The sequence below is a fragment of the Vanacampus margaritifer genome, chromosome 5 (assembly GCF_051991255.1).
Source record: "Vanacampus margaritifer isolate UIUO_Vmar chromosome 5, RoL_Vmar_1.0, whole genome shotgun sequence".
Taxonomy (NCBI): Eukaryota; Metazoa; Chordata; class Actinopteri; order Syngnathiformes; family Syngnathidae; genus Vanacampus; species Vanacampus margaritifer.
Genome location: NC_135436.1, coordinates 22,926,999 through 22,945,027, shown reverse-complemented (window position 1 = coordinate 22,945,027; position 18,029 = coordinate 22,926,999). Strand labels below are relative to the sequence as shown.

General features: G+C 41.2%; 1 protein-coding gene and 1 long non-coding RNA gene across 9 annotated transcripts in view; one reads left to right on the top strand and one right to left on the bottom strand.

Annotated features, from left to right (window-relative positions):
* Window positions 1-17,955, bottom strand: part of stx1a (syntaxin 1A (brain)) — a 56,265-nt gene extending 38,310 nt beyond the window's left edge. For all 8 annotated transcript variants that reach the window (XR_013294224.1, XR_013294225.1, XM_077566576.1 and 5 more), the window contains exons 1-2: window positions 16,563-17,955; window positions 1,387-1,464 (exon numbers count right to left, since the gene is read on the bottom strand). Coding sequence is in view for 6 of the 8 variants with exons in the window: in XM_077566576.1 (XP_077422702.1) it covers window positions 1,387-1,464; window positions 16,563-16,592 (108 nt within the window). In the remaining 2 variants the exon portion in view is untranslated. The remainder of the gene's footprint in view (window positions 1-1,386; window positions 1,465-16,562) is intronic.
* Window positions 5,377-6,514, top strand: LOC144052517 (uncharacterized). The gene is made up of 3 exons (XR_013294232.1): window positions 5,377-5,864; window positions 5,989-6,140; window positions 6,230-6,514. It is a non-coding gene; the product is annotated as an uncharacterized LOC144052517 (long non-coding RNA).
* Window positions 17,956-18,029: the final 74 nt, after the last annotated feature.

The following is an 18,029-nucleotide window of genomic DNA, read 5'->3' as shown; positions in this document are numbered from 1 at the left end:
TTAGCCCGCAAATTAGCGACTATTTGGGGGTTAGTGTGCGGAAGACACATTGTAGTTGGTGCAAAAGCTGATGGCAAAAAAAAAAACGTTGCAAATCACAAAAGCTGTTTAATAAACATTTTCTTGAAGGCATTTAAGCAGTAAAGTGCTGGAGTTTTTATTATTATTAAAAAAAAATTCACACCAACTTTTTTTTTCTGCAAATGTATATCGGCTTTAAATATCAGTTATCGACCTCTCTGACTACCGATAATCGGTATCGGTCCTGAAAAAAGCATATCGGTCTATCTCTACTCATGATGGTGGCAGCAAAATTACTTCTGAAGAAAAACATACAACTAATTGGGAGAAGCTTCATCATGCAGCAAGACAATGACCCCAAAACACAACCAAGGACTTCATCGGGGGATGGGGGGGGGGGGGGGGGAGTGGAAAGTCTCAGACTGGCCAAGTCATTCACGAGACCTGAACCCAACAGAGCATGCATTTTATATCTTTTTTTTTTTACATAGTGTACTAATAACACAGTAAAAGCTTCTTAAGCGAAAGCTGAGTTGAGTTTGCGCTGCGGCTCACAGTAAGAATCGCCTGTCGGCAGCCATTAAAAAGAGATTACAGGGCACAACTTCCAGTAGGTCTCCGAGAAAGATGGCGCACAATGAAATCATCCTCCAATGGACTGATGATTCTCAGCAGGTCTTCATGTCTCTCCGGGGAGGAGACGTGAGCTTACACCGGAATAACTAACCCCCGTTTCTGAGAGCCATTACGACGTTCAATTTATATTCATGACACACATGCACGACATGTACAAGAAAAAACACTCCCAAGATGCAAATGCACTTTTACATGCACTTATGCCCATCTGTCATGTGGAAGAAGAAGCGATGCTGCTCTTGCCCGATCAATAATCATTTGGAAATCAAATCAAACAAGCCAGCGGCAGCAAAAGACAATAATGATAACAAATAAATCATGCCACGTGTTACCATGAAAGGCAGACAAGTCGCCAACGTGACACCACCAAAGTCAAATACTCCTCACAGTAGCGAAGAGATTTATATGATGTACTGTTTAAAAAATGACATGATTCTGTATTTTACAAAAATATTGTATAGTGATGTGAAGAACTCTGGAATATATTTTATTTGACTTTTATTTTGCAGAGGCAAGTTGTGTCGCTTCACGTTATTTCCTATGAAGAAATTTGTGAAACATTGCCGTGATTGCCGAAGATGCCCGAATTCAACCAGCGTCGCTGTGTTCACCGTTGGAGGTTCTACCGCTTATGAAATGCAAATCATTATTAAACTTATATGAAAAGGCAAATGGGACAAAACTGTAGAAAGGCTAAATCAAAATGTGGAAAAAGTGACAAAAATTCACCTGCTCAAAGAATTCATCCATGAATCCCTTGTCCATCCCGACGGCCACTTCGTCCTCCTCTTCTGTCGTCTCCTTCCCCTGTGAACGATAAAATGTTAAAAATCCATTTCACTTGAATTCAAGTGCAAAGCACTAAACCTGTTAATTTGTAGGTGAAAAAGGAAAAACCTTAACATGAATCCCACATCCACACCAATCAAGTGATTACAAACGAGAATCATCAATTAAAGTCAAGTGATGAGCAAATCAATGGATTTAAAGTGGCCATTTATGTTGCTTGTTAGGCAAGTAAAGCCATTCACTGATTTTTCTCGTCAATGTGTGCAATTCCCTCATCCATTTCCTCTAGCGGCAATTTAGTCTTCAATGAACCTAACATATGTTTTTTGGAATGTGAGAGAAAACCTGCATAAGCATGTGGACAACATGCAAACTCCACAAAGGAAGGCCGGAGCCTGGACTGAACCCGCGAACCCAGAACTGTGAATCAGACACTCGAACCACTCTGCCTTTGTGCTGACCATCTACAGGCCATAAACACAAAGAACAAAATCTCAAATTTATATAACAGAATTCAATGTGGAAAAAATTTAATCATTTGGAGCTGCTGCATTAGTTGAAAAAAGAACTGTGAGACGATTAAAATTCCTAAATCCCACACTTTAAAAGGCGAAGTCTATGTACCGATATATGTACACAAGGGGTGGGAATCTTTGAATGTCTCACGATTCGATTCCGATTTTTGGCTCTGCGATTCGATTCAGAATCAATTTTCGATTAAGAATGCTTTTTGATTCAAAATGATTTAATTGACACTGATTTTTGCTTAAATTGATAGATGTGCAAAGAATCGTAATGATCTACTCCAGTCTGACTCGCTAATGCTAATTAGCGCGCTACTCGTGGCACTTTTATCCCTCAAAAGAACGCCTCCACGCTGCAAAAAAACAACTTTTATTGGAATAACTTGATCGTGACTTTTTCCTTCTACTCTCTAATGTGGCTACAACTTAGCGGTGTATCAGACTGCGTGGAACCACACTGCCCCTAAGTGGCCAAATCAAGTACAACATGAACAGCGCTCCCAATAAAAGGCACACACAAACAAAGGCAAGACCGTATAAAATAATTTAAATAAAATCGATTTTGGGGACATTTAAAATCGATTCTGAATTGTACTAAATGAGAATCGCGATTCTTATGAGAATTGATCTTTTGGCACACCCCTAATGTACACCATTAGCTCCAATAAATACTAAAGAACCACCCAGCAGGCCACAGTGTCTGTAAGCCTGTTAGCCCGCAAGCTAGCTAGCAGAGAGCACAATAAACAGTTAACTTTCCCTGAAGTGTCTCTGGTGTGTGGGCCAACACACCAAGTGAGGTCCTGATGTATTAGCGTCGTCAGGCCAAAGTAAACCTTAAGCAAGCTAGCTAGCAGATAGCATAATAAACCGTCTTCAGACGTGGACTTACACACTGACAACACCAAGTGGTTTGGGGGATGTTGTCCAACTGTGGACTTCATGGCACAGGTGTGCTTCCGCCATGTAACTAGCGAATGACATTTAAAGGGAATGAAAGGAGCCGCTTTGATTGGCCATGACTGAAGTCATCAAACCACTCCCAAAGTGCACTCGCACGAGCTCTACATCAAGTCCTATGTCCGAAAATTTGTGACTTAATTCTGACTGGAGTCAAGTCATGTGACTTAAGTCTGACCAAGACCACCGCCTTTTTTTTTTTTTTTCAAGCTGTGCTGCTTGCGAGAGAAGATGCTTTAGAAGCAGAAGAGGGAAGAAGAGGAGACCATCCAAGGGGATTGCGTAGACGCTCCCACGAGGAAGAAAGCAGCAGTTGTGTGTTCTTCCTCCACACGGAGAGAAAAGGCAGCTATGGTCCGCCTTTGCTTTGAGTAGACGAGCGAGCGAGCGAGCGAGGAGCCCCCGAAAAGCCCGATCCAACAAGTCCCACCCACCCCCATCGGATCCTGCGCTCCTGGAAGAGGACACCAGCGCTGCACTCTTGACTCCGCCTCGGGTATTTGGCTTTACTGACCACACACTGCCTCAGCAAAAGGCCGCTGACGCATACTGTACAGTACATGTCTATAGGCAGAATATGACATCCAGATCTAAAAAAAATAATTTGCTCGGACAAACCGATAAAAGTGTTTTCATTAGTTGTATGCAGACATCTCACAAAAGTGAGTACACCCCTCACATTTCACTTTTGTGAGTATGAGTGTTTCAGTAGTGAATGAGAGAGAGGAAAATGTCAGTAGTGTGTGAGAGTTTCAGTTGTGTTTGAAAAATAAATAAATCACTAGTGTGTGAGAGCATTAGAATATATTTTTAGATGTAATCCTGATTTACCCTTGACGGCCCCACGTACCATCTTAAATTGCCGCATACTCACATACTCTAAATGGCTAATCATGCGAAATTCTGGTAAGTTGTGAGAGTATTTTACTTGAGTACTGTATGGAAGTTTTTCAAGAGTGTGAGAGTGTTTCAGTGAGTGGGGGGGGGGAAATCAGTAGGGTGTGACACTGAAAGGGGGAAGGCAGTAGAGTGTGAAAGTGTAATAGTAGTGTGTGAGAGTTTCAGTCATGTATTTGAACAAAAAAAAAAACAATCAAGAGTGTGAGAGCACTAGAATATATTTTTTAGATGCATTCCTGAATTATTAAATGTCCCACATACTCACATGCATGGCTATCATGCGAGATTCCAGTTAAGTGACAGAGTATTTAACTTGAGTATGTAATTTTGTTTTTGAAGAGTGTGAGAGTGTTTCAGTAAAAAATCAGTCAGAGTGGGAGAAAAGGCAGTATTGGTGTGAGAGAGTATATTAGTAGAGTTTGAGACATTCAGTCATGTGTGAGGAAAAAAAACAATCACAAGAGTGTGAGAGCAATAGAATATACATATACATTTTAGATTAAATTTCCCGCATACTTACATGCATGGCTTTAGTGTGAGATTCCAGTGAACGGTGAGAGTATTTCATTTGATTGTGTAATTAAATTTTGCACAATTTTTACTAGTGTGTATGATGGCTTTTCAGTAGTATATTTGGTCAGAAGGATTATTTGAATGTTTAAGTGGTGTGTGAGAGCGGTTTAAGTTGTGTGGGAGAGTGGAAAAATTATTATGTGTGAGATGTCATTGTGATGTGTAAGAGTGTTTCAGTGGACTGTGTAAGCATTTCAGTAGTGTGTTTAACATTTTCCACGTGCTCTCACACACAGCTTTTTCCATGTGAGAAATATTCCATTCTGACTGGATGTTTTTTTTTCATCCTTTTGCGTTTTCATATTCGTCTTTTGTGTTGCAAGATAAACCAAGACGCCTCCTGCATTAGACATGACTCAAATCTGTCAGCTGCACTGAGAGTGCAAGCAGATTTATTATCATAATACTGCAAAAGCAACATTCATTATGTATGTTTGCTCACTCACTCACACACATATTGAATTTCTGATAATGAATTGTCTCCTGCAGCAGGCAAATAAAAGATACAGTATAAGGAATACATTATTAGTAAAGCAGCGCGGTGACATGCACTTGAAACATAATCATCATCAGTCGTCCTATCTTCCTGAAGTGGAAAACTCGCTCACACTCTCTACTTAAGTAGAAGTACAGATACTTGCAGGGAGGGGGAAAAAAAACAACAAAACAGTGGTTATTTTCTGCTTGCTATCATACAAAGCAGCCACTCACTGAACAGTATGGTCAATATTGGGCTATAGAGTCGTGGAGAACTGGATGGCATCATAATGGGGTGTTTAAAACTACCGCTGAATGTGTGGGATATAATACAGTAAAAGCCTATAGTGTAGGATGTTTGATTATTTTTTAATTTTTTTTTTTACCTCCAACCACTAGGGGGCAATGTGTTTTTGTTTGTTTTCCTAAGCCATGAGCAGGTGGCCAGATACTACTTAATTGGGGTTCCACTGGGAGACAGGTGTCACTGATTGGGGAAGAAAACAATTTTCGATGGGTATTTCTTGTATTTTGGGCGTTTATGTTGTTACTTTATTTTATTTCTTTGGCTTTTTTTACAAGAACGTCAAAATTAAACAACAATCAATAACCACAAGTGTAGCGGACAATCCCTTACACCTAGTTAACAAAGCTGGAAGAAAACAGTTTTGCATCGCAGTTTCAGAGGGGAAAAAAATTGCCTTTTGTGTCTCATCAAAACGCATTGAAAAGCAAAACTGAGACGGTCCTGAAAGCTTCGCCGGGCTGGATGGATGTTTTGATTTATTTTCTGTCAGAGACAAAAAGATCGAAGAGTGGATCTTTTTTTTTTTTTGGATTAGAAGGATTGTTTGAATGAGACAAATGACTTTCTCCTTTTGAAAAAGAAAAGTTTGACTCAGTCTGTGTTGTTACTTATATCTTGTCTCTAAGTAGATTGTCTGTTTTAACCCTGACAGCGTTGACTGGTATCTCGAGAAACATGTAAGTCGGCTCACTCTAAACTTAAGTCAAGGCAGGACTTTACTTCTTAAATGGTGACTTGTATTTTTACAAGTTACATTTCACAAAACCCCCCTTTTGAGACCACCGTGGTATGTTTTTCAAGAAATTCTAGAGAGCAAATCCGACTGGAGTCGAATTAGATGTGAGACGAGGCCTGCCTGCAGCGAGGAGGCTCCAGCAGCAACAAGCAAGATGCGTTAGAATCATGTGGGTGGCACAAGAGATGAAGCACAGCAGCACCGAGCCGATATGTGTGTGAGTGTGTGTGTGTGTGTGTCCTCTTCCCTGGCAATCCCCCTCAATGTCCTCCTGTCTTAATCGTCTTTTCGCTCGCCGTCCTCCAGATTTGATCTCCTCTGGAGAAGCATTAGAGCAACAGGCCCACACAGAATGGAGGCACGCCTCCTATTTCTCCTTTTTACTTTTTGTGCCGCTCCTCAGCACCATCGAAACATTCCCTTATTCTTCAGGAATTGAATATGATCCAACACAAGATCTCCATCCATCCATTTTCTACCACGTTTTTCTTCATTAGGGTGTGATCTGTTTTGAAATACATTATACATTTGCGCAGACAGAACTATGCACTACTCAATTGTGGAACTTAAGTATTAAACCATTTCAGTTTTCCTGTGACGTACTTATTTGGGCATCTGGCAAGCATCTCCCCTCGACCTTCGTTTGCATTAGCTGCTATCTAGCGCAATTGCCAAGTATTGTTAACTAGCTACAACTTCCCTTCGGATAGTCTACTGGGTTGGCCACTTTAGAGCGCCTCGTTGCTGGCCATGAGTGTGTGCTTATCGTGAAAAGAGAAACACTGAAAAACAAAGAGGAGGGGAGAGAATAAAAAATTAAACGTGACAGCCATCATGTGAACTGGGGCTTCGGGCTGGCCTGGCTGCTTTAGAGTGCCTCATTGTCAGCAGTGAGTGCATGAAGGTCACAGATAAAAGGCGGAGGAGTAAAAGTTAAAAAATAAAAATAAAAGTCAGACTTGACAGCCATTTTGAGGGGGAGGGTGGGAATAAAAGTCCGATGTGACAGCCAGCATGTGCGGGGGTTTTGGGGGCGGGGGCGTGTCTGCTTTAGAGCGCCTCGTTGTTGTGACGTGGAAAAGCCCTGTGGCAAGCTGGTGTGATATATTCCAGCTACCAGCTATTTAATTAGTTTTATGTCAGAAAAAGATGCTAGACAAAGACGCATCCATTTTTCCAGGTCACAGTTGTGGTAATTGTTTGGTAGTTGAGGAGGGCGTGGTTTCAACCCAACCACCATTTTGAAGCCTCATTTTATATGACTGGCAATTTAATTAATCATTCAAATTTGTCAGGGTTGTTAACAACACTCTTTTCTCATGTGTGCTAAATTTAGAAGACATTTTATTTTCCCTTTACATCAGGGGTGTCAAACTCATATTAGCTCAGGGGCCACATAGAGAAAAATATATTACCAAGTGGGCCGGATCGGTAAAATCATGGTAGGCCTATATAAACTTAAAATCAATCATACGCAGATTTTCACTATTTGCTGGCCAGCCTTAAATTGCGCACAAATGCAAATGGAACGCGGCATTTTTATGTTGGTCTATGTTTTTATTAATTCTTTTTAAAATAAACTGTAACTTAAAGTCATGTGTCAAATAATGACATCCATAGGAATTCTGTGTACAAGTTGCATTATTCATCTGAGGATTGCTTGTGAAATTACGGATTTATATGCGTTGATTGTGGCCGGCTGATTAATTGATCAGACATTACTTTTTTTTTTTTAAGTTTACAAAATCATCTCGCGGGCCAGTTTAAACCCCTGATCCGGCCTGCGGGCCGTATGTGTGACATCCCCTGCTTTCCATTATCCTTGCCTTTGCAAAGGCAATAATGCTCCGTTTTTATTGACATTGCCACAGAGGTATTCATCGCACAATATGGCCATGTGACAATATAGGTATGATGGCGGTTATATTTTGCCGTGGTGTACAACTGTGCATCATACCAAGGCTCCCAATTGCTCTCATTAAATTGCGCAGATGTACCTCGGGTTGTGACTAGTGCCTGTAAAGGATCCAATTTCACCGTCCTTGCCTCTCTCACATCTCATCCTGACCTTTAACTGTCTCCTCAGCAAAGTAACGGAGTCCAAAAAGGCGCATGAATATAATCTACAGACGATGTAAGGTTAGATTATAACTTGGAACGCGACTGGCAGCCTCAAAGAAAATCAATTCCGGGCACCAACTCAAAACGTCGGCAGCAGCTGCCAATTCTCGCAGAGATAACAGAGATGTCTTCGGAGAGCATGGTTATTCTCATTCCGGCTCGTTAACGCGCAATTAGCCGACGGGTATGGATATAAAGACAATTAGGTGGTGTTCACAGGCATGCTCGTCTGTCGTGAAGGAAGCCGGCGCTGATAAATTGCAACGGAGCTCGACTGCAACACATCACAGGGAAGCTCAGGTGACTTATTCTCCTTTTTTGGTCATCATTCTGCTCAGTGGCCATGGATGACCATAGAACTGTTTATGCAACAATAACACAATTACAGACAAAAGAAAAACAGGTTTGAAGAAAAACAACAATGCAAAATTACATTGCGAGAATAGACGCGTAATAACATAGAAGATTCCCAATTTTAAGAGAATTAACTCAGTATAATATATAGAGGTGCAACGATTAATAGACAGTTAATCGATTATCAAATTACTCAATAATTATTTTAATAAATTCAGAAACCTTATGTATGTTAAAATGTATGGAGGACCGAAACTGCCAAAATTCAAAATAAATGATTAGATTAATTAAATAAATGGCAAAGTGAAAATAATAACGGATATAAAAAATATATAATTAAAAATTAAATCCCCCAAAATTAATATCAATGGAAATAAAAACACATATATATACATATATATATATATATACATATATATATACACACACATTCGTATTTATTGTTTTTATTTTCACTTTTAGTCATTTATTTATTTAGTAATTTATTTATTTATAATTTTGGTCCATACTGCCAGGTCGAAATGTTATTCGAATGAGGGGGCGGTCCTAAGCGTGTCTTGGGTTGGACTCCGCCGTTGCAAACTGCCTTTCAATGGTCGAAGAAGGAAGTCTCGCCTGCTTGCGTTGGTTAGCTCCAGCAATAGACGACTATCTTGTCCACTGTCACCTCGACTTGCTGTTGGTCTTATTTTTGATGAGAATTAAGTCAATATTAGGCAAAATTAAAGAATAGATTACTAACATTACAGGGAAGGGAATTTTGCCGAAATAAATGGAATTCTAAAAATGTTGCAATAATAGTTCAAGAATAAGGCTTTAAAATTGCGAGAAAAATACTAAATTTTATGACAAATAAAGTCACAATATAAAAAAAATAATAATTTTACCAGAACAATGATATTCTATTATGCAAATACATTATATATAATTACGAGAAAAGACTTGTAATTTTACTGTGAATAAAGCCATAATATTGGGAGAATGGCTAATAATAAACAAACAAAGCATCAAAACCTGTGCAATCCATAACAGTTTGGCGGAACGCAATAATCCACAAATATTCAATCGAGGCAGTAGATTTGTTGTTGTTGTTGAATTTGTTGCTGTTTGTCTTGTTAAAAAATAAATAAATAAAAAGACTTGGGCAATTATATTGGCTAACTTATAAGAAAAGAAATTCTCTAGTCATACGGTTTCAAGTGGCCGAGAACGACTCTGAGAATTGCTCATTACAGAACGGAGTTCATTCATCATAAGGACTTCCGTCGGATGCATCTTATCTATACGAGACAAGTGCGAGCTTATTATCGCAAAGAAACAGACGCAAAACTGTGATTTCAAGGAAGCACTTCATCGAGCGGTTCCTACTTGACACCACGGATAAACATGGCGCGTCGTACCCGGCGCTCGGTGGACCATACGCTTACCCCTCACCGAGCAGTCAGTAAATATGGGTTATCAATGCAAATGTCACTTGCAAATACAGACCTTTGGGTGGGTTGCCGCGTGGCTCTCATTTCACGGCTCATTGATGCAATTATGCAATCTATCTCAATTGATGAATAATGTATTGAAATGAATGCATATGCGCCTCACGGTTCACGGACATAATGTAGGAAAGGAGGCCCATTGGCGGCGCTTACTTGTCACTCTCAATCTGATTAAATGCTCATTGGTGGGTTTACTAATGAAAAATAAAAGGTGGGTCGCCAAATGTTTGAATGTTTTTACATATCGCAAGGACATTTTGAACATGTTCAACATTAAAACGCTAGGTGAACGTCTGGCAAACTTTTAGTGAACGTTAGCTTCGCTAGCACTTGCAAATGTTCAGCAAGATCCAGGCTTAAGCAAACGGTTAATAAAGCCCAGCTAGACGGCGTATCAACAGTTCTGTTGTGACGTCGGTGTTGGCCTTAACAACAAATGAAGGACGTTTGATGCGGGACTTGAAAGAGGAATAAAATGATTTGTCCTCTTTGCGTGTTCCAAAACTTGAAGACAGATTTAATGTAAGAAAAAACACCTTTGCAAAAATGATTTTAATCTAACAGAGATCTCTGGACATCATGACATGCTCCAAACATCACATAACAGGTGGAATTTCAGAGTGCCGAATGTGTCTCTTCCGCGTGTAAAATGGCTTCTTATAGTTAAAACCGACCGCCTCTCTTTCATTTGTAGACAAAACATACTCTCTGGGTACTTTTCCATGAGCGATGGCGAAAACAGAGTCAGGGGTGCGTGTTCGAAACAGATTCCGTTCTCAAGGACCAAATGTGTTTTCCCACAGAGAAGGAACTTCTAGACCAAATAATATGTCCCAGCTTAAGGTCAAATTATACAGAGTTCAACACTACTTGCTTTACACGTCTATAAAACCTTTCAACATGGTTAATATAAAGAATTAAGATGTAAATAATGTATAACAATGGTTAATATATGAAAATAAAGAATTTAATTGTTAATAATATCTAACAGACTCCAGAGACAAATTCCCCAGGTAGCTTAGTGCTAGCTAGCTAGCTAGCTGGTATAAAAAGACTCAAATACTAAAATAAGATAAACAAATGAATGAATGATAATAGTAATAACTGGTTTTATAGTTGGCCAACGATAGATACGGCGACTTTCCTGTTGGCTCAAGTAAACTATTTTAAACTAAAAAGGAAAACCTTATCGTAGATTGTCATGCTGGTGTACACTCCCATACATTTTGAAATAAGCAAATATGAGGTTTTGTAAAGCACTTTGGACACTGTGTGGTGTAAATAAGTGCAACTCCATTTACAGTTTTACAGAAACATACTGTATACATCTAAATCTATTTTCTAAAAATAGCCAATGTCTGTGTTGATAAGGCCAAAGCCACACACAGACAGGTTCAAGAGTGTGTGCGTCACGTCCACGCTATTAGTTAATGTGTCACTCTGACTCCAAACAGGCAGTGGCTGTGAGTATACAGGACGAGCCGCCTGAGCTAACAGTGACAACAACACTGCAAACATGAGGAGGGAAACAAAAGTAGAGTCGACAACCTTCTGATAAATCACCCATTGGGGGAGAGAAAAAAAAAAAAAAGAACAATAACGGAGGAAGTTATCATGCTGAGAGGAAATAGATGACAGGTTCTTCTCGAAGCGCAAAATGAGGAGGGATGATCTGCTCCAGGTGCGACGTTAATAATGCAATTTTTTTTTTTTTTGGAGCCTGAGAGTGAAATCTCTAATAAGCTCATCAACTTCGGCTTTAGCGGCCTGATAAAAGCTGACAATAACATCAGTATCGGCGCCATCTGTCACTAAACCACTGGCGGGCCAGACGGGAGCGAGTCCAGGTGACTTCGCATCGCGGACTCGGTTATCGAGACTGGCAGCTTGGGGGCGGAAAGGCAGGTGTGTAGTAAAAGCGAGAAGGACGACGGTGGAGAAGAGGACCGCGTCGTCCGGCAAACAACAGCAAAAAAAAAGGCAATTTTCTGCCACGGTCGTAGATTAGTAAACATATGGCTACAAAACGACACTGAAATCAACTCTTGTTTTTATGTATAAGCTTAAAAAAGTTAAAATGAACCTCGATTTATTTGGTTGTTACTAACGTAACTTTGACATTCGTTTTTTCAAAAATCATTTCCAGTTTAATACATTTTGTAGAAACTTTATTTGGACGTACGCCGCCATTGTTATTTACGTCGAAACACATTCCGTGAATGGCGGCTGGCTCTCTGCCGAGCAATGTGAAACGCATATAATAAAGCAAGGTAAGCCTAGTAGCGTTCCTAAAGAAACAACATGCGATCGTCATTCACCAGACGCATTCAAGAGTTTTGATCGTCCCCGACCCCAAACACAGAGTCCAGTGGACCTCAGAAATGAGAGACCAGCTCATGAGAATGCTTATTTAACGCCTGGGCCAAAAATGAAATAAATAAATAAAAATCTGCTTTCAACGCCTTTGCCAGGACTTTTCTTTGGTCTTCTCTTATTTTTATTTAAAAAAAATAGGCGTGACAGGCGATTAAATTTTTTTGTCGTAATTAATCACATGACTTCACTAGTTAACTCATGATTAATTACACATTTTATGTCTGTTCTAAATGTACAATAAAAACTATTTTAGGTTTTTATACTCTTGTTAACAAAAGTGGGAAAAAATGAATTTTTGACATTTATAATGAATGAAAAATGAATTTTTGACGTTTATAGCCATCAATGGCAGTGAATGGATGAATGCTGAGCACAAAAACTCAACCCTGGGTTTTGAGGCCCCACATACAATATGTAGAGTTTTTTTAAACCACAAAAACATGGTGCGACTATCAAGGAAGAAGATGACTGATATGTCCCCTATATACAGACGCTCCCCTACTTACGAACATTCGAGTTACGAACAACGGTACATACGAACATGTCTGCGCGCATGCGCGTATGTCAAAAAATGTTCGGAAAGAGATGCTGTAAGTTAGATTTTGTATTGCGCACCTTTTTCCGAGTACTGTAGTGCTTCTTTCCGCCGCTAATACCGACGCTTGGCGCTGTGAGAGCTCAGCCAGCATTGGAGGCTCAGCAACGTGTCGAGGAGGAGGAAGAAGAAGAAACGCCTGTCGCTCATAGATAAAGCCATCGCACTCTTCGAGCAGCAAGACCCAAATATTGAACGTTGCACAAAGGTTGCAAATCAATTGAATGATGCCATACAGTGCTACCGCATCATTTATGATGAAAAAAGAAGAAAACTGTGCAATCGTCGTTAGATCGCTTCTTTCGGCCAGTTTCTAGTAAATCCTCCAAGGAAGATACTCATCAACCCTCATCTTCTTCTCCGCGACCCTCAACTTCTTCCTACATTGAAGTTACGGAGGAGGAAGTAACTTTTGAAGCCCATTCCAGCGACGGCGAAGAACCTCTCATGATATAAAATCCTCCTCTTCCTCCTCCTCCTCCATCAAATCCTTAAGCATCGAGTACATCTTCCAAAAGTAAGTTAAACTTCATTTTATTTATCTTATTACGTACATGTACATACTGTGTGTGTGTCTCTCGCTCTCTCTCTCTAACATACGTAGTACAGACGCTCGCCACCTTACGAACGAGTTACGTTCCGGACGATCGTTCGTAAGGTGAATTTGTTCGTAAGTTGCTTCAGTGCTATATTTTGTATTATAATTTATGTTTAAAGCCTATATAAGTATATTGAAGGTTTATATAAGTATGTTTAAGGCTTGTACAAGTAACCTGCATTGGTTTGTACTGAAAAAAACTTTTAATAAAATGGAGAGAATACGTACAGTACTGTACTGTACTACGTATGTTAGAAAGAGAGAGCGAAAGACACACACACAGTATGTACATGTACGTAATAAGATAAATAAAATGAAGTTTAACTTACTTTTGGAAGATGTACTCGATGCTTAAGGAGATGATGGAGGAGGAGGAAGAGGAGGATTTTATATCATGAGAGATTCTTCGTCGTCGCTGGAATCGGCTTCAAAAGTTATTTCCTGCTTCATGGGGACCGGCGTTTCTTCCTCCTCCTCCTCGCCACGTTGCTGAGCCTCCAATGAGCTCTCACAGCGCCAATCGTCGGTATTAGCGGCGGAAAGAAGCACTACGCGCAATACAAAATCTAACTTACAGCATTTATTTCCGAACATTTTTCGACATACTGTACGCGCAGAAATGTTCGTATGTACCGTTGTTCGTAACTCGAATGTTCGTAAGTAGGGGCGCGTCTGTACAGTACTGTACGTATTCTCTTTAAAGATAAATTATAATACAAAATATAGCACTGAAGCAACTTACGAACAAATTCACCTTACGAACGATCGCTCGGAACGTAACTCGTTCGTAAGTTGGGGAGCGTCTGTACTGTCAAGACTCTCCGTGCTTTGCTTCCTGGCCTCATTTACATAGACTGCAATTATAAATATAATTAGCTATTATACACAACAGTTCCGTCAGAATTGGCTGTGTTACCTGTGTCGGCAGGCTTAAGGACATTAAGGTTCGTATGGTGGTTGCCATGCACTAAACACGACCTGCCTGATTCCCGTTCGTGTCCAGATGGATGCTTAGAGTGAGTCCTCACTCTTCTTCCTGTCCAGCGGACTCATTTATGAATTACTTCCAGTTTAGTTTGGACCCTGACCAGACCTCATCACAAGCTGTCGCCACAATAGGGGTCAAAAAGGCACCAAAGCCTCGCAACCAAGCAGACGTGACCGTTCCAAAATGAGGACAAATAACCACAAGTCTTTCTTTCCATCAGTGCTTTTTCTATATTGTGTTTTCTGAATCCCAACATGGACTGGTCACCAGTCAGCCACGGGGCGATTTTGAAGACAAGTCAGGCCTTAAATAGCAAACTACTGTAAAGGTGTGTGACTTGTGGTTAATATACAGTAGATAGGTCGAACCAAGGCTTGGGCTATTTCTGTCTCTCTCTCTGCTACTGTTAGTGCATCTTTTCAGCAATGTGAAGAGGCAGCATGGCAGGCGGCAAGACACGCCTCTCTAAACCGCGCGCGCACGCAGAGCAGGGTTGGCAGAGCAGCGTTGTCTCCCAGGAGGCCAATTCATAGCAAGATCCTCCACTGAAAACTGCACAGCCGTAAATTGTTTCCCTCTCCCTCCCCAGCTTAACTGCCAATTACGTAGATCTGACAATGGCCACTTTAGCACACACACACGTGCAAACACACACACACACACTTCTATCAAACTGAAAGATTGCAGTGGATGCTGATACTTGCTGTTCTTCTTTATTATTATTGCTATATTTAGGCTCGAGCAAGAGTGCTCAAGGCGCAGCCTGGAGGCCAATGCTTGTTTTGTGTTGTTTTTTAATTACATAAGTTTAACACAGCCTGTTGTTACCTGCCTGAGAGTCGCGCTAAAAAGTCAGGATTTATTTGTGTTATTTTTTTTCTTAGTCTTTGAGGTTGGATTTTTCGTTTTTGTCCACTTGATCCTAAAAGAGTAGAGGAGATCCCCAGCTGTTACCACTAGTGGTTGTACCTCAAGTTACAAGTGACCCAATTTGCGAGTCTTTCAATACACGAGCTGTCTTTTGGCTGATTTTGTTGTTGACTTGTGAGTAAAAATGTAAGTTATGAATGCTTAGTTGGTCACAGTGATCAACAAAACAAGCGGCAGTTTAGCAGATAATAAAACACACACATTATATATATAAAATGTCTTTCAAACTGCTTATTGCCACTCTAAGCTGAAGTTCAACTGGAAAACTAAACAAATATACATTATGTGTTTAACCAAATCGCACAACTTTGTCTTGCTAGCTTAATGCTAACACACACTGCAAAACGCTATTGATAGGCTACTAAGAGTAGCATCGATGTTGCAGCATTCTAATCCTTTATTTAAACAATACAGGCAGATCATATAAGAATACAGCTTCTTTTTTTTTATCATCTGCATAAACAACTAATATAAGTGCAGCTGCTGGGCCCCACAAACCAGAATGCCTAAATATATATTTGCCCCCATACCCACAGTCACTGACTCGAAACATTCCACTTTAAAATAAACCGTCCTTGAATCGTATCGTTGCCCATGTATCCAGATAGATATCGAATTGTCTTCTTTGATGGATGCACACCAGGTAATTAGACCTTACTTGAATGGAAATTGAGATCAAGAAACGTCATCATGACGTTTTACTACGCCAAACCACTTCCTGTGTGCTTTACGCACCCCTAAATGCAACAGAAATGAGCAAAAATAGCTCTCTTTTCTTTCTACGTTATAATTGCCTTCAGGAGGGCGCTCGTGCGGCTGCGGGGGGACATTTAACAGGTGAAATGGGCGGCGTGGGAACAATTCTCTGGCGTAATTGCGCGGATCGATCAAACCACACACTTGCACGCAGGCGGAGTGATTAAATCACCGGTGGCACACTTTCACTAAGGATGGAGGGAAAAGCGGAAGTGACATTTCAACTCTAGCGCGACGCCCCAAATTGTACAAGACAAACAAACAAGCAAACAAGTCTAAAAATGTTGAGAGTTGCGCGTCTGTTGCAGGCGTGAAATAAGAGCACATTGCTCACAACTGTTGCTCCGTAAACGCACCGTACCGGAGCTTCCAGTACTTTTTACGGACACGGGTCAGAGGAGCGTACGAAAAACAATAAAATGACGACTTACATGTGGAAGTTCTTGCATGCGGTCCTTCATTGTGGACTTTTAGGGGATGGTGGCGATGATGGAGAAGATGCGGACACGCCGACAAGAAGCGGGCTGAGGATGCGCGTCAGGCGGCTTCACGAGGAAGCGATTCCCCCCCCCCCTTTCCTCACCACCTCCCTCCTTTTTTTGCCTCCTCTCACGGTTCCGATGACGGGCTGATTGGACCGACGCCGTTAACCCATTCCACACCCGCCAACTTCCTCCTCGATCACGCCCAGTGGACTCGGGTTTGGGTAGAACCTGTTGACTTGGAGTGTTAAAATCCACTCGGAGAGGACAGGGAGGGACAGAGAGACAGAGCAAAGAGAAAGAGAGGGGAGTCTGGTGGGCTGTTGGAATTGAGTTGAGTTGAGATTGAATATCGATCGAAGGCTCTCAAAGATAACGCCCAGGTGGGTTAATTTGCATTGTGTGCTGGTGCACAGCGCCCCCTGTGAGGTCACTTTGAGTACTGCAGGCAAGACAAGTCAAAAGACGGATTACAGGCCTACTGGACATTCAGAGCTGTATTCTAGTTTAGCTAATGGACTATATGACACGGAGGAGTCGGGACTTCTGGGTTTTCACCAATCAACTTTGTTTCCGTTTCCGGTTTGCGATGTGAGGGCCGCATCCCAGTACTTGTGCTGCCGCCTTTGTGCCCCTCGGTTGCACGTTCCCGTCGATGGGTGAGAGGCTGCCGCCTTTGTGCCCCTCGGTTGCGCGTTCCCGTCGATGGGTGAGAGGCTGCGAGTGTGTAGTGCCTGTCTCAGTTTCCGAAGCATTTCAGATAGCCAAAACGCCCTCCCGCCGATGAGCGGGAGCTCGCGGTGTAGGTGGGAGTGTTGGAACGCAGCCATCAGTGGCCGGAAACGGCGCTGATGTGTAAAACCCGGAAGTCGGAAGTCCGTGGCATCTACCCTATTTGGACTGGTTTGTCAGCCAGTCACGTGGCGCATCAAAACAAACAAGCAACCATCAACAGTCACGTTCACACATTTTAGGGCAGGGGTTGCCAACGTGATGCCGCGGGCCTTCCCTAAAAAGGGATACTTAACTTATTTAACTATTTTTAGCAGTAATAAGTTAATTATTTTGTCATTTACTCAGCGCTCAGGTGACGGCCAATCACGGCTCACCTGTTTTCGAGATTTGGTCGAGATGCTCGCAAGATGAGCTGTGTTTGATTGTTACCTCTTTAAAGGGGCTATCAAAAAAAGCAGTCAATTTACCATTTAAATCACACTTAAATTGGTGTATTTGATACAGTTGATAATGATATTAAGGGAAAAAATACCAGAACCAAAATAACCAACAGACCAGTATCAAGCCGGCTGGACCACTGAATTAAAGTGTTCAATGGACCTGACATTTTTTGGGAACATACCAATCATGCAAAATCTACAATGGAAGGCTGCAGCAAAGGTTCAAACCCAGACATACTGA